The sequence below is a fragment of the Lepisosteus oculatus genome, chromosome 27 (assembly GCF_040954835.1).
Source record: "Lepisosteus oculatus isolate fLepOcu1 chromosome 27, fLepOcu1.hap2, whole genome shotgun sequence".
NCBI lineage: Eukaryota > Metazoa > Chordata > Actinopteri > Semionotiformes > Lepisosteidae > Lepisosteus > Lepisosteus oculatus.
In genome coordinates this window covers 10,859,056-10,874,745 of record NC_090722.1, presented here as the reverse complement: position 1 = coordinate 10,874,745, position 15,690 = coordinate 10,859,056, and the positions used below count along the sequence as shown (strand labels likewise).

Sequence of the window (15,690 nt, the reverse complement as noted above, 5' to 3'; positions counted from 1 at the left end):
TTCAACTGAAATGAGTGCAAGTGGACCTGTGCAGATCCATACACCTGCAGTGAAGGATGTTTGCAGCGAGGGACAGAGTGCAGAAGCCGTTAAGCAGATCAGTTATGATCACTGATGACCAGCTCAGGTTTAGGGTACAACCAGCAGGAACAATGTGGGGACCCCTGTTCAACATTGCCGGTCAAACTCGTTTAGGCTTTTGAGTGCTTTGCTGGTGATGCTCCCTTTTCTGGCTCGCGTGACACCGACAGGCAGCTTGTTCCATACTCCCACACCCCTTCGGGTAAAGACGTTGACAGGGCAGGTCTCGAACCTGTTCCAGTCAGTGCTGTTCAGCCTCAGCGCTGTGCCACCTGCTCAGACCGGGTAACAGGTGCACTGTGAGCCCACAAGTCACGCAGGATTCCTGGCGCTATTGTAATGCACACCTCTGAAACAATGTGTATTTTTCTCTGTTTGCTTTCCTCTCCCTGTGTGGAACTGACTCCGTCATGTTGTTCCCCGTGATCTGCAGGAGCAGGGTTAATTTTACTGTAGGTGTACCTGCTTAGCCCGGTGTGTAAACAGCAGACAGAAGCCCCAGAGCTCATCAGGCTCATCAGTTCACACCTTCACTTTCGATTTCTTGGAAATGAGATCATTTCCTTCTTTCTTACATGTCTGTGGAGTGCTTTGTTTGAAACAAATGTTGCCTCTTAAATTAAAGTAAGGATATGTGCTGGATACATTTTCTTTCTAAATCTTATTTTACAAAAAAGCCCAGTAAGATCAGGGTAAAAGCAGTGTACAGTGCAGTAAATCCCAGTGCGATCAGGGTAAAAGCACAGTACAGTGCTGTAAATCACAGTGAGATCAGGGTAAAAGCACAGTACAGTGCAGTAAATCACAGTGCGATCAGGGTAAAAGCACAGTACAGTGCTGTAAATCACAGTGCGATCAGGGTAAAAGCACAGTACAGTGCAGTAAATCACAGTGCGATCAGAGTAAAAGCTCAGAGTAAAAAGCCCGGTGAGATACAGTACAAACTGTGCGGGAACCGAAACGTCAGTACAGAGCACAAGCAATCTTGCTTTACTGGGGCAAAATGTTGTGCTGTTAGTAAGGAGATACTCTTCGTGTTTTAAAGGAAACCTAAACCTTTCAGACTACACAGCGTGACCTGGTCGTGCTGCACTTCTGACTTTCTTAATGTCCCAGAGATGTGAACTTATGGGCGGGGAGACTGCGGTCAGTCCGGGAGCTACAACCCGGTCGCTTCCTGTACTCGGGCCAGCAGCGTTTACTGACAACGAGCCGCACTCGGTAAGTCTCTAACTTTCTGTCCTGTCACTCATCGACCGCAGATCGGTCCGGTTCGGAGTTCGGTTGCGCCCAAGAGCTGTGGGGTTCAGCGGGGTTCTGAGAAGAGGTTCTGGTCTCGGCTCACTGGGATGGACGCCACGAAGTCCCCGTCTCTAAGACGCAGAGCGGGTCGTGTTTTCTAAATCACGTCAAGGGCGAACGAACAGTTGAAACGCAGCGACTGTAAAGGAAAAGGAAAGACGAAAGAGGAAAGCTAAACGATCTACGAATATTTATCGACCGAGCGGTTGAATAATAATTTTTAAAAACGGGTTCCGCTGTGTTCCACGAACACGACATTACGTGCACGGGGTATGCGGGGCTTAACTGTGTCGGGATTTTGTGTGCGACAAGACGCCTGTCTGATCTGATATCTGTCTGTTATCTCCCGTCGGAGCGCCGCTAGCGCTGTCCCCGTTGTCTACAGGCTGTGCCTGTCCCATGCTCCCACCACCCTTTGCGTAAACCCTCAGGTCTCGGTTACAGTGACCTCCTGCCCCAGTTTCGTCAGAAGCTCATCTCGACATCCGTGCGGTTTAGGTGCTTGGAAACGAGCAATTCGAGCAACAGGCGAGGCGAGGAGAACTCCGGCACCAGGTACCCCTCAGGCACCCAGCCAGGTGTGCAGTTCGCTGCTCGGCACTGAGTCGCCCCGCAATCCCTCCTTCTGCCCCAGGTGGGGGCGCCACGGTCCGGCGGGTGGGGCCAAAACCCTCCGCGCCTGCCCAGTCCTCACCCTGACGCCCCCGGCGTGCGGTTTCCCCAGGCCGGCATGGGCGACTTCGAGGAGATCACCGAGGACGAGGTGAGCGAGATCCGCAGGGCTCTGGAGGACGAGACCCTGGCTGGCGCCGCCGCCAAGATCCAGGCCTACCTGTCCGCGCTGGAGCAGGTGGAGCTGAGCGTGGCCATCACCGGCGAGTCCGGCTCCGGGAAGTCCACCTTCGTCAACGCCTTCCGCGGGCTGGGCGACGAGGACGAGGGCTCCGCCCCCACCGGCGTGGTGGAGACCACCATGGAGCCCACCGCTTACCCCCACCCCAAGCACCCCAGGGTGACGGTCTGGGACCTGCCGGGCATCGGGACGCCCACCTTCAAGGCCGACGAGTACCTGCAGCAGGTGGGGTTCGAGAAGTACGACTTCTTCATCATCATCGCCTGCGACCGCTTCAAGTCCTGCAACGTGCAGCTGGCCACACACATCCAGCGGATGAGGAAGAAGTTCTACTTCGTCCGCTCCAAGATCGACGACAACCTCCGGGCGGAGAGCCGGAAGAAGGGCTTCAGCCAGGACAAGACCCTGGAGGTTATCAGGCAAGACTGCATCAGGGGTGAGTTCAGGGGTTAATAGGAGGGGCTTGTACCTTCCCAAAGGCTCAGCCAGTAAAATCCCTCGCTCTGAGCAGTAGATGCTGACTCTGCTGCGGTCCTGCAGTGCTGTCAGTGAGAGCTGCGTCTCTCCTCCAGTGGACGGAGACTCTGCTGTGGTCCTGCAGTGCCGTCAGTGAGAGCTGTGTCTCTCCTCCAGTGGACGGAGACTCTGCTGTGGTCCTGCAGTGCCGTCAGTGAGAGCTGTGTCTCTCCTCCAGTGGACGGAGACTCTGCTGTGGTCCTGCAGTGCCGTCGGTGAGAGCTGTGTCTCTCCTCCAGTGGACGGAGACTCTGCTGTGGTCCTGCAGTGCCGTCGGTGAGAGCTGTGTCTCTCCTCCAGTGGACGGAGACTCTGCTGTGGTCCTGCAGTGCCGTCGGTGAGAGCTGTGTCTCTCCTCCAGTGGACGGAGACTCTGCTGTGGTCCTGCAGTGCCGTCGGTGAGAGCTGTGTCTCTCCTCCAGTGGACGGAGACTCTGCTGTGGTCCTGCAGTGCCGTCGGTGAGAGCTGTGTCTCTCCTCCAGTGGACGGAGACTCTGCTGTGGTCCTGCAGTGCCGTCGGTGAGAGCTGTGTCTCTCCTCCAGTGGACGGAGACTCTGCTGTGGTCCTGCAGTGCCGTCGGTGAGAGCTGTGTCTCTCCTCCAGTGGACGGAGACTCTGCTGTGGTCCTGCAGTGCCGTCGGTGAGAGCTGTGTCTCTCCTCCAGTGGACGGAGACTCTGCTGTGGTCCTGCAGTGCTGTCGGTGAGAGCTGTGTCTCTCCTCCAGTGGACGGAGACTCTGCTGTGGTCCTGCAGTGCTGTCAGTGAGAGCTGTGTCTCTCCTCCACAGAGCTGCGTCTCTGTGTCTTCATAGTTCCTTTGTAAACTTCTGCTTTACTATAACACTTTAGTTCCTTTTAATTTGTTTACATTAAGGATTTAGCTTTGCAATGTTCCAACTGAACAGGAAAAAATCCTAAACCTTAGGAAATATTCCACAGAAGTGGAAGTGTGTCCTTGAGAATGGGAGCAAAGGCCTGTAGGCTCCACAGCCTGGCTGTGTCGCTCGGCTCTTCTGTTTGCTTGAAAGCTGGTTGTCTGTCGAAGGTCTGGATGAGCACGGCCTGAAGGCGCCCAGCGTCTTCCTCATCTCCGGCCACGACCTGGGGAAGTACGACTTCCCGCTGCTGGAGGAGACCCTGGAGCAGGAGCTGCCCAAGCACAAGAGACACGTGCTGCTGCTCGCCCTGCCCAACGTCACCCTGGAGATCAACCAGCGCAAGCGCAAAGCCCTGCAGGCCGGCATCTGGAAGCTGGCCACGCTGTCCTGCGTCGTGGCCGCCGTGCCCATCCCCGGCCTGTCGGTGGTGGTGGACGTCGCCATCCTGGTGTGCGAGATCCAGCGGTACTACGAGACCTTCGGGCTGGACGAGCAGTCCCTGAGCAGCCTGGCCGAGAGGGTGGGCAAGCCGGTGGAGGAGCTGAAGGCTGTGGTCAAGTCCCCGCTGAACAAGGAGATATCCGCCGACGTGGTCATTAAGATGCTGACCAAGGCCGCCGGCGGAGGGCTGATGCTGGTGGAGTACTGGGTCAGCACCATCCCCGTCTTCGGGTCCATGGCGGCCGGCGGGATCTCGTTCGCCACCACCTACCACATGCTGAAGAGCTGCCTGACCGAGCTGGCGGACGACGCCCAAAACGTGCTGATGACGGCCCTGGAGTCGGAGGTGTGAAACGCAGCAGGAGTGACATCACGGCTCCTCTTGAACCAGGGGGGCTGAGCTGCTGTAGCTATTGGCTGGGGGTCTGAAGGGGGTGTGGCAGCGTTACTCTGCAGACTGGCCGTGGTGTGATGAGATTGTTATTCACCAGCTGAAAACGAACAGCAGTGAGTTTTCCAAAGTGCTCTTAAAATATTGCCTCGTGCGATGGTGTTCCAGGCCTTGTGATGTCACAGCGGGTCAGAGGAACCTCTGATGTCATAGGGGTGTGCCATGACATCATAGCTTCTCTCATTGGATCCTACATCAAATTACATAGATGAAATGAAAAAAAACAGAAATGAAATGACTAAATGACGTTTATAATTCTCCTGTGATAATATTCTCTCCTAGTCGTCGTTCTCTCCTCGCCTACTCGGGCTCTAGTTTTTTGGGGCATAAGGGCCGATGTATTAATGCATGATGTCATGATGTTTTTTTAAGCAAATTATATTCCAAATAATATTGTTGGATAAAATGAAAGCAGTGACTTCTGTTTTGATCTTTGCTCTTAAAGTCTTTAGAATAGAGCTGTTGGTGTGTGATCTTTGTGTACTTTGTGTTACTTGTGAGTAATAGGAAAACTCAAGCATCTCTACTTTAATATCCTTAAACAAAACAAATAAAAGTAAATATCTGCAAAGGAATATGAGGAAAGTAGAAATAGCTTACAGCATTTAATGTCTTTTTAGATTAATAATACTCATGGAAGTGCTTGTCTGTTGCATTATTTGGAAAAGTGTTACGAGTTCTGTTTAAAAGACATACATTATGAGAGGAATACGGTGAATTTTAAAGATGCAATTGATTTTTAAAAGTTTTGTACTTAAAGATTAAAGCAGGACATGTAGGCTTTAAGTGGAATATTATTTGTTCCTGTTGCTAATTTTAAAGTGCATAGTTATAATTATGTGCATTTGCAGGGATGTTGGGAAGATCAATATGTGTTGTATTCAAGCTCTTTGAAATAAAAGTTTAAATAAATGGGCACCTGTCTGTATTCTGCTTGCAGTGCTGTAGCTTATCTGCTGGAAAGCTGGGATGTTTCTGTTGAGGACCTTGAATACTTGTATACTCGTATCAGTTCCCCTTGTCAGAAGCCTGTCAGTGTGGGACACTCCCTTCAGACTAAAGAGACTCAGTTCCCCCAGCCAGTCAGTGTGGGACACTCCCTTCAGACTGAAGAGACTCAGTTACTCCAACCTGTCAGTGCGGGACACTTCAGCCCATCAGTGTCGGACACTCTCTTCAGCCCTGAAATGTATCAGTCGTTCTGTAAAATGGTGACCACAGTTTTATTTACACAAGAATACTTACAAGAGAGAGGCCATTCAGCCCAGCCAGCCTGCTGGTTTTCTGCAAGATAATGGATCCCAGGATCTCATCCTGCTGTTTCTTCAAATACGTTAAGGTCCCGGGTTCAATCTGGCTGGATGACGTGTTCTTCACTCCCATGTACCCTTTGTGTAAAGCCAGCCAGGCTTTCGGCTTCAACAGCATTGGTGGGCAGCTTGTTCCACCCTCCCACCCCCCTTACTGTAAAGAAGTGGCTCCTGTTCTTGGTTTTAAATGCACTTCCCTGTCGATTCTACTTGTGTGCTCTGCTGGGTGTTTCACTGTTCATTCTGAAGAAACCAGCTAGTTTGATTTTGGCAGTGCCCTTGAGAATGTTGACCTATATCTCTTCGAATTATACACGCCTGGATTAAACACTCAGTGTCCTTTGGTCTAGACTGAACAGGTTTAGCTCCTTTAACTCGTCCGTATACAATACCAGGAATTATTCTTGTCCCTCTTCTCTGAATTCTAAGGCTGCAAAATCATTTTGCGGTGTGTTGACCAAAACTGCCTACAGCAGCCTAGAACAAGTCTTCCTTATGTGTTGGAGATCTTGAGCATAAGCTTCCCTGGACATAAAATCCACACCGTTTTCCATCAGCCCAAGAGCTCACCTTGTTTTATTTCATCTCCACATTGTTGTTCACGTCAGAGAAGCAGAAACTCAGAAATCATATTAAATACAAATGTAATCAAGGGCTGTATGAATCATAGGTACACAAATGAGTAAGACATGGTCCTCTGCACCCTGACTCTGTGCTCGTGTGCGAGTCTCAGGACAGTGGTGTGCCAGAAGAGGGACAGTTCACTATAACAATCACACAATCACGGAGGCATGTTTCATACTGTTATTCCACAGATACTGAACTCCACTTGAAATGCGAACGCAGTTGGCTTTACTGCACTCAATGGGTGGTATTTATATTATTCACATTCACATGGCTCTGGGGTCCCCATGACAGTCCCCCCAAACTTTCTCTGAAAACACCAAAATCATCCGCCTGTCTTGTGCTTCCAGATGGCCCCTGGGCTCCGAGCCTTAACACACCCCACTGTCCCTCTCTCCCCAGTGGGACAGTCCATTAACACACCCCACTGTCCCTCTCTCCCCAGTGGGTCAGTCCATTAACACACCCCACTGTCCCTCTCTCCCCAGTGGGTCAGTCCATTATCACACCCCACTGTCCCTCTGTCCCCAGTGGGTCAGTCCATTATCACACCCCACTGTCCTCTTCTCCCCAGTGGGACAGCCAGTCCACTGCGACCATCTGGTTCCCACCCATCAGCCTCCAAAAGACAAATGGAGCCCGTTTCCACCGTGACCGCCTCCGTTGCCGGGACACCAGTCGTCGGGGGCGAGGAAGTCTAGGACAGCAGCCGGCTGTACTCCGAGAGCGCGGAGGACTTCTTAACCCCATCCCAGATCCGAGCGGCGTAGTGGAACCTGCCGGGACACCAGGCACAGCATCACATGACAGTTCAGAGCCGCAGTAAGAGTCCTTATTTCCACACCTGTCTCTTCAGCATGCACAGCTGGCATGGACAGAGCCAGGGTAAGGACTCTGCAAATTCCTATCAACCCATTCTGTATCGGAAAGGTACTAATTCACAGGAATGGTCACGACCACCTGGAGCACATCCCAGCATCACAGGGCTCAAGGCAGGATCGCACCCTGGATGAGACACTCTAGTCCCAGCCTTGAGCATACACAAATACAATATAGAGGCACTAATTAGTGCCATTTCTTTTCCAAGAGCCTGCTCAGGCAGATCACCTGATGGCATCACTAAAGCATTCAACCCGGCACATTCTTTGCTTTTCTACCAGTAGACAAGACTCTTTCTTTTTGGCCCATTTTCACAACAGGGGACTGACTTCCTCAGCTCTTTCCTGAGAGCCGTTGATGATCTAGGAAACACCAGACAGTCCCACACGACAAAGACCCGAGAGCTCAGAGCTGCAGCCTGAGCGCAGCCCTGCTCACACGCCCCCTCCCGTGGCGGCAAGGGGAACTGCAATGTCACCTGAATGAAAGTGTGGTTGTGAGGTGCAGACTGCTGCTGTGGGTATCTCAACACGCCTGAACAGACGTGGGGTCACAGCCAGGGCGACTGCTAATCTCCCAGCCTGGGGGAGGGCTTGTGACCTGGATGGGGGTTACAGTAGGATGTAACTCGCGGGAGCAGAATCAGGGCGAGGATGAGGAGGGGGCGAGCTCACCAGTTCTTCTCCGTGAGGATGGTGTGGGACAGCTGGCATCGCGGCATGGCCAGGACCTGGCTCCGCAGCTTGGCGACCAGCGAGGAGAAGCTGGGGTGCCCCCTGTACCCCGGCAGCAGGGAGAACAGGGGCGCAGTGCCGGAGCCTGGAGACACACACGGGCACAAGGGAGCAGCAGCGGTGTTTATCCGTTTGCATGTTTATTGAAGACCCAGCCGGTCTGGAAAGAGTCCGAGATCCCGGCCCCCCGGCCTCCCGCCCCCCCACACCGGTCCTCACCTGCCCTCGTCAGCGCGTCCTCCCCCTCGCTGTCCAGCACGGGCAGCAGGAAGAGGTTGACCTCCGTGTCCAGGTACGGTCTCTCCAGGCCAGGAAAGATATTGCAGTCCAGCATGGACAGGGTGCCTGGGGGGGCAGGGGTAGGGTTAGTTAGCGGCGCTTAACTCGGGGAATGAAACTCTACTGCGCTTCCTAAAAGAGGTGTTCAGATCCGGTGTGTGAAGAGCCTACTGTTACAGCTACTGCAGTTTTATAAAATAATACAATCAAGTTTATATAGCAGCTCAGATTTACACCCAACATGAAATCTTACAGACAGCTTGTGCAACACTCTCAATTATAAACACCTTCAACTCACAAAGAAAAAGGACTAAAAGTGCTTAGAATTTGTCCACGGCGACATCTCACAAGAGTAGTTTTCCTCTGTTTTTCATTGCTTCTAGTTTACAAACTGTAACAGACGGAATGCAGTTAATTAACTGCATCATTATGAAGGTAACTGTGGAACCGAAAGACTTTCTGGCCCGTTTCAGTGGCGTGACGGCGTCTCTGACAGAGCTGTCAGATGTGTCAGTCTGCCTGCAGAGGCAGACACTTAAAACCATAAAACCCATATCATTTTTTTCCTACTAGGAATTCCTCAGCAGCCCCAGCAAAGAAACACATGAAGCTCTGGGATAAATTGAAATGGACCCAGAAACTCACAAACTCGAGGTTCACAACCCAGGTCCAGGACAGACTCCGAAGTGCTTGCAGGCTTCTAGGTATCTTTAAGGTAGCAACACTAGAAGAGCTTGGAAAAGGTGGTATACCTGTCCAATGATGCCAATAACGACCTGATTTAGGGTGGTAAGCGTTGGGCTTGAGTTGGAACCCTGCAGACACACCAGTGCTCCAGGACTGGAGTTGGACAACCCTGTCACCGATGGCAGCAACATTACATAGAATTGGGCAGCACACACCACAGGCCGCCTAAGGCTAAAAGCACACTGTCTGCTGCTCTTTGACACACACGTCTCCTGGCCACACTCCGCCACTTCCTCCACCTGACGGGCTGACCTTTGAACTTCAGGTGAGAGTGCATCATCAGCCTGTCGATCACCATGTGCATCTTCTTCAGGTTCCGGGGGCAGAACTCGTCCCGCTTGGCCTTGTTCTGCAAGAACACTGCGGCGCAGGGGACGGGGGAGAGGCCACAATCAACAAACTGAATAAAACATCCAGTCCTGCGCGGCTCGGCGAAGCAACGGTCAGGGTACCGGACTCGCCACTGGAAGCACACAGGTTCGAATCCCAGACTGTAAGCCCCCGAAAGGTACTGCAGTCAGACTGCTCTACCGCTCTGGACTGACAAGTCACTCAAACAGCCTGAAGCCCGAACAGCCCCAAGAGCTCAAGCAGACTGCTGGAGGAGTGGCTTGCTGGACAGGGCACACGATTCACAGATCTAGGAAGTGCTGACCATCGAAATGACCGAATCTCAGAGCTGACCGAACGCCCACATCCACACGGAGAGTAAACAGGCAGAAACCCAGTACAAACAGAACTAATACCCCCCCCCCCCCGGCCCCCTCCCGCCCCTTCTAACGCTGCTGGTCAGTCTGGGGGGACCAGAGCTCTGGCCTCGGCCCCGCGGGCCCTCACCCAGGTGGGGGTAGTACTCGCTGCCCTCCTCGGAGCCCGGGGGGCCGCTGGAGTCGTGGCTGGCGGACGGGGTGGACGGCTTCAGCATCTCGGCGGTCTGGAGGAACCTGCGGGCACGGGACGTCCCAGACCGGTCAAGCTCTGTTATGGCCATTAGCAGCGTTGGCACAGCGAGCGGCTCTCCGAGGCCGGCGGGCAGCGCACCTGTACAGGCTGAGGTCGGTGAACCAGTCCTGAACCACGACCACCACGTGGCACACCGTGTAGAGGAAGGCGGCGATCTGCAGGGACTGGGAGGGACAGGGAGAGAGAGAGAGAGAATGGGTCTTGGACAGGAAACACAATAACACAGCCAACGCGATCAAAACAGTCCCCCTACCGAAGAGTAACATCTCCGCCCGTCGCAGCCTCCAGAGTGCACACCTTCCCCACCTCGTACCATGTGATGGGGGAAGGACACACCTGCCCAGCCTCGCACCATGTGACAGGGTGGAAGGAAGGACACGCCTCATCCGACGACGGGCGACGAGGACACACCTGCATTTCCACGTATGTGTGCGGCAGGTTGTACTCGGGGGGCAGCTTGCGGTCGTTGTTGATGAGGTGGTCCAGGACCGAGGGGCTCAGGATGGGCTGCGGGAGAACAGAACAGCAGGCCGTCAGAACCAGAACCAGTGTCCACACTGAAGCCACCGAAGGCAAACCGAGAACACAGGGTGCTTTTCTGAGCAACTATCAAACAGGATACAGATGAGAGGAGCCTTTCGGTCCATTTTCCCTGCCTTCTGTTATTACAGTACGTCACTGAAGACAAAACAGAAGAGATTTACAGCCTTGCTCCTGGAAGACAATTAGAAAGGAGGACAGCTGGTCCAGTGGTTCAGGTCCAGTCCTGTTACACCAGGAGGACAGCTGGTCCAGTGGTTCAGGTCCGGTCCTGTTACACCAGGAGGACAGCTGGCGGTCTGACCTGCGTGTCGAGGAAGATGACTCTCTCCTGGGTGATGAAGAAGTCGATGCCGCAGGTCTGGTTTCCCGCTCGCTCCTTGATCTCCTGGCTTTGCGCCCGGAACACGTAAGCCCTGCGGGACAGACAGAGCTGAGCGTCCAGCTGGGACAGCGGGAAACCTCATCGCAGGACCTGCTCCCGCACCACAGCCACCCCCGGGGATCAGGGTCAGCAGGGCGCAAGTCCCGCTCAGCCCAGGTGGGCTCGGTGGGCTGCAACTGGCTTCTGAAAGTTATCCTGGGAAATCCACATCCCCGTTTTAGTGCCGGATCCCCGAGAGCTGGTTTCAAAGGCATGAAAGAGGCTCCCCTCTGCTCCCAGGACAGGAGACCCTCCGGATCCGAGTCCGAAAGGCTTCTGTTCCCGGTTTCCACGAGTGACAGCGGAAACAGCCGCAGCGGGAAGGGGCGGGCTCAGGCCCAGCCTCTCGGATCGCGGGCGGCGGCTCACCTGGGGTCCTCCTCCGGCGCGCTGGCGGACAGCAGCGACATCACGGTGGACTTGCCCGTGCCCTGCAGCCCGATGACGCCCACCACCAGCATGTCCGTCTGGTCCCGCAGGTACTGCAACCCAGACAGCGGCGGTCAGTCGGGATCGCCCGCCGGCGCCCGGGGCAGAACACGCCACGGCACCCGCAGCGGCCCCAGCGCGCGGGCAGAGCCAGCTGCCCCGAGCGGGACAGACACAGGGTCCCGCCCCTCAGTGGTCACGGCACTCATCGTTTTCAACCAGCCAAGCAACAGCTTTATCCAGCCGGAGCCTATCCCAGCAAGCACTGCAATGTGGGCACAACAGCGGGTACACAGTGGACAGGGCGCCAGTCCATCAGAGGGCACACACAGACACAAACACACTCTCATACCAGGGCCAAGTGTCCCAGAACCACCAGTATATCTCTACACTGTGGGAGCAAACCAGACCACCTGTAAGAAACCCACACAAACATGGGGAGAACATACAAACTCCACACAGACAGCAACCCAGGATTTGAACCCAGGGGCTCAGTGCAGAGAGGAAGCAAGGTTTACCATTGCGCCATCATACTGCCATTAATGACGATTCATTAATGATTAATAATGGCTAAATACTGGGAGTGGCTTGGATTAACGACGGAGCACTGTCCACCATGCTGGTGAAGTAAAGACCGCGATCGGCGCCCTCACGGACCTCCATGGCGCTGTCACACCAGTTCATCTGGTCGTCCACCAGCTTCAGGCTGTGCTTCATCTTCTCCGGGGGGAGGAGCTTCGCCTGGCCAATCACGGCTGCAGGGAGAAGACACCAGCCAATGGGGATTGAGAGGGGAGGAGCCAGCGCAGCATGGCCGCGGGAGAGAGGATGGGGAGGACGGGGGGCTTCTGCACAGGGCGAGGAGAGGGGGGCGAGCCGAGCGAGGTGGCGAGGGGGGGGGCACTCACGGTCCACAGAGCTGCTGGGCGCGGCCGAGCCCATGCCCCGGTTCTGGATCTGGTAGACCGGCTGCGTGGGGCGCTGGCCCTCCTTCTCCGCCTTGGGCCCGGAGCCCGCGGCCGGGGGGGCGCCGGCGCTGGCGCCGTCAGGGGGCGGCCCCGCCTTCCCCTCCTCCCGGGCCTTGATCAGGACGATGGGCTTCTCCAGGGGGGGGCCGCTGGCCGCGGCGGAGCTCTGGCTGGGCTTGGACTGGAGCTGGAGCAGGAGGACAAGGGCGTGAGCTCCCGATGATCCGATTCTGCCGACTGGGAATGGGCCAGCCGAATGGACTGCACACAGAACTCACCCTCTCCCCGGGGGGCTTGGCCAGGATAATGGGGGTCTTCTGCAGCACCAGGCCTGGGGGCTCCTCGCTCTCGTCCTGCAAGAGCAACACGAGAAGGGGTAGGTCCCACACTGCCAACACCCCCCCGCCCCCCCAATAAGAGCGCCCGGTTCAGCAGAGCCGGGATTCAAAACGTTGAAGTCCCAAGTTCTCAGACTGGTTATTAAACCTCCAGAACAAAATAAATTGACGGTACCGCACAATTTCACGAATTCCGCGTTAAGCACAGCATCGTGAACTGTGGGAAAGTACCGGATAGTCCCCATGTTATTGAGAGTTTGCGCGAACTGTGACGTCAAGCGGCCCCTCCTGCTCACTAGTCACCGTGATGACTGATGAACCGTGACGGACGAGCGAATAAGTCCAGGCTGCGCACAGACATTTCACTGCAGGAATGATCTGCACGCAGAGTTAACAAGTAGACTGCATCTGGCAAAACCATCTCAAACCATCTCAGGGCGATATTCTTATCGGATGAGGAGATGTATTCACAGGCCTGCTTCTTTACAGGGTAACTGCGCTGCTGCACCTCACCTGAAGTTTTGTCGTCTTGCTCTGAATCGCAGAACGTGGCGCTGCACAGACCTGGAAATTGTGTCCGTTTTGTGATGTGAACTGGAGGTTTTACACGTCACTGTGAACGTTTCAGTTTCACCGCGGTTTGAAACGCACTCGTCCGATATCAAAACAGCGTTGCAGCCCCCCTGCGGCCAGGTCACTCACCCTTCGCTCTCGGGGCATATACTCTCTCTCACGCCCCGGCCCGGACAGGTTCTGACCCGGCATCCCGGGCTCCCGGTCCCGTCGGCGCCTCCTCCTGCGCCCCGGCCCGTACATCCCGGGCTGGCTGTGTCCCGACTCCGACATGGCGGTCGGTATCCGCGCAGACCACAGCGAACACGGATCAGGACCGCGAGGGAGGAGAGGGTGACTGAAGGAGGGACGGGGGCAGAGGGAACAGAGGGAGGAGGAGATTTTTAAATGCAGCCCTTCGCTAAGCTTTGCATCCAACATCTCCTAATTCAGGGTTGCAGGAGAGCCCGAGTCTATCCCGGCAGGCAACAGGCACAAGGCAGGGCACACCCTGGCCAGGACACCAGTCCATCACAGCACACACGCACCCTGGCCAGGACACCAGTCCATCACAGCACACACGCACCCTGGCCAGGACACCAGTCCATCCCAGCACACACGCACCCTGGCCAGGACACCAGTCCATCCCAGCACACACGCACCCTGGCCAGGACACCAGTCCATCACAGCACACACGCACCCTGGCCAGGACACCAGTCCATCACAGGACAGACACACACACTCACACACCCTGGCCAGGACACCAGTCCATCACAGGAGACACAGACTCTCTCACACCAGGGCCAGTTTTCCCAGAAGCCAACTAACCCACCAGCATGTCTTTGGACTGAGGGAGGAAACTGGGGTACCCAGAGGAAACCCCTGTGAACATGGGGAGAACATACACTCCACACAGACAGCACCCCAGGTCTGGAAGTGAACCCAGGGAGGCATAACAACGCTACCCAACCACAGCACTGACAGCTCCTGCTTCCATCAACTGAAAGGTAAAAGTAAGCATAGCAGGGCAAACCTAGCAAGAAAGATTTTATTTGTACTGCCATAATCTGAAACAAGGAGCTTTGTGTTTTGTAGGTGTGCTGCATTTGGAAGAGTTGAGTTCTGTCCTGTGACTCATGCATAAATCACCCAGAAACCACATCCCCAGCAAAGCGGCTACACAGCCTTGTAACAGACGGCATTTCAACAACATTCCTGTAATTATCTGTGCAATGAACAGGATACAATCCACTGTTGGGAAGACATTCCCGGTAAGGGCACGGTAACGAATCGCCCAGCCCAAAAGCAACAAGTCGGCAGTTCAGTACAGTCCCACCCAAACTGATCTTGAAACGATTTTACAGGTGGGACTTAAATAAATAAATAGATATTACGTGGCAGCTGCAGTGCCTGTTACTCATCTGAAAGAATAGCACGACTGTTACTTCAGGTATTTAAAGGTGGGACAATTTGAAAACGCGCCGTACTTGTTCATGCGGTACCTTAGTATACTTACCTCAGTATCTGGGACTTCAAATTGTTTAATGGCTGATGAAAATATAAACTGCTCAGAGATATGAGCCCGTCCAGGTTTAGAGCCGTTCTAATGCCATAGAGACACGTTCAGAAAACTCGGCTTCAACCGTCAGTATTTCACTACAGGAATTCAATTTAAAAAAAAGCAAGGCGCCTGATTTAACTGCCCCCTCTCGGAAAACCGTCCTTCGAGATGAAATCAACGTTGCTGCTTTTAAATAAAAACTCACCTCTAATTTCTCCCACAGAGCGACACCCGAGCAAAACCAGTAGAGACGCCCGGTCCGTCCTTATTCGACACCCGCCGGAAACACTCACGTGAATTTAGGTTCCGGAAGCGGACAAAGCGAACGTTATTTTCCCAGGCAAGACCTTGAAAATGTACAATTGGCAGCGTTATTGATCTCAAACGCAAACCCTTAACGCTAAAAGCTATAAATGTATAAATAATGTAATGTCATACCTCAATTATTTAAATGACCGGGCTGTAACACATACAATTTCAAAAGTAATATTTATGTCGAATTCTTTATTATCACCTTGACATACAAAATATATTATGAATAAAGAGTTCAAGAACAGAACACCAAACTCCCACCCAGGACTTGAAACTCTTTGGAATTGCATCCGTGGAAGAGAACATTATTACTTGTTGAACGTTTTTATCCGAAGCTACTTACGTCAAAGGCCATTTACAGAGCTGGGTAGTTTTACTAGACTACAAAAGCCCCTCGTGTGGGATCGGAACCCACAGCCTGTCAGGAATGTGCCAGAACCCTGAGCACTGCTGTCTACGCGCCCCACATCACGCCCTGCCGCACCCCCCCGACCACCTGAATAAAC

At 54.1% G+C, this 15,690-nt stretch overlaps 2 protein-coding genes across 4 annotated transcripts; one reads left to right on the top strand and one right to left on the bottom strand.

Moving 5' to 3' along the window:
• Positions 1-1,031: 1,031 nt before the first annotated feature.
• LOC102697915 (interferon-inducible GTPase 5-like) lies at positions 1,032-5,440 on the top strand. 2 transcript variants are annotated; one of them, XM_069185341.1, is made up of 3 exons: positions 1,032-1,302; positions 2,018-2,672; positions 3,800-5,440. In XM_069185341.1, exons 1-3 carry the CDS (start codon positions 1,189-1,191, stop codon positions 4,423-4,425), a joined length of 1,395 nt encoding a protein of 464 aa, XP_069041442.1. In that variant the 5' UTR covers positions 1,032-1,188; the 3' UTR covers positions 4,426-5,440. The 2 variants fall into 2 exon arrangements, with proteins under 2 accessions (XP_069041442.1, XP_006641593.3); XM_006641530.3 differs by having other exon boundaries at positions 1,033-1,302; positions 2,108-2,672.
• Positions 5,441-6,380: 940 nt separating this feature from the next.
• smg9 (SMG9 nonsense mediated mRNA decay factor) lies at positions 6,381-15,640 on the bottom strand. Of its 2 annotated transcripts, XM_015368859.2 has the most exons (15): positions 15,528-15,640; positions 15,078-15,219; positions 13,462-13,669; positions 12,700-12,774; positions 12,362-12,608; positions 12,111-12,208; positions 11,394-11,506; positions 10,905-11,016; positions 10,472-10,567; positions 10,139-10,224; positions 9,935-10,041; positions 9,350-9,457; positions 8,291-8,416; positions 8,012-8,156; positions 6,381-7,234 (listed from the first exon to the last, which is right to left on the bottom strand). In XM_015368859.2, exons 3-15 carry the CDS (start codon positions 13,603-13,605, stop codon positions 7,156-7,158), a joined length of 1,536 nt encoding a protein of 511 aa, XP_015224345.2. In that variant the 5' UTR covers positions 13,606-13,669; positions 15,078-15,219; positions 15,528-15,640; the 3' UTR covers positions 6,381-7,155. The 2 variants fall into 2 exon arrangements, with proteins under 2 accessions (XP_015224345.2, XP_015224347.2); XM_015368861.2 differs by lacking the exons at positions 15,078-15,219; positions 15,528-15,640 and adding an exon at positions 14,828-15,003.
• Positions 15,641-15,690: the final 50 nt, after the last annotated feature.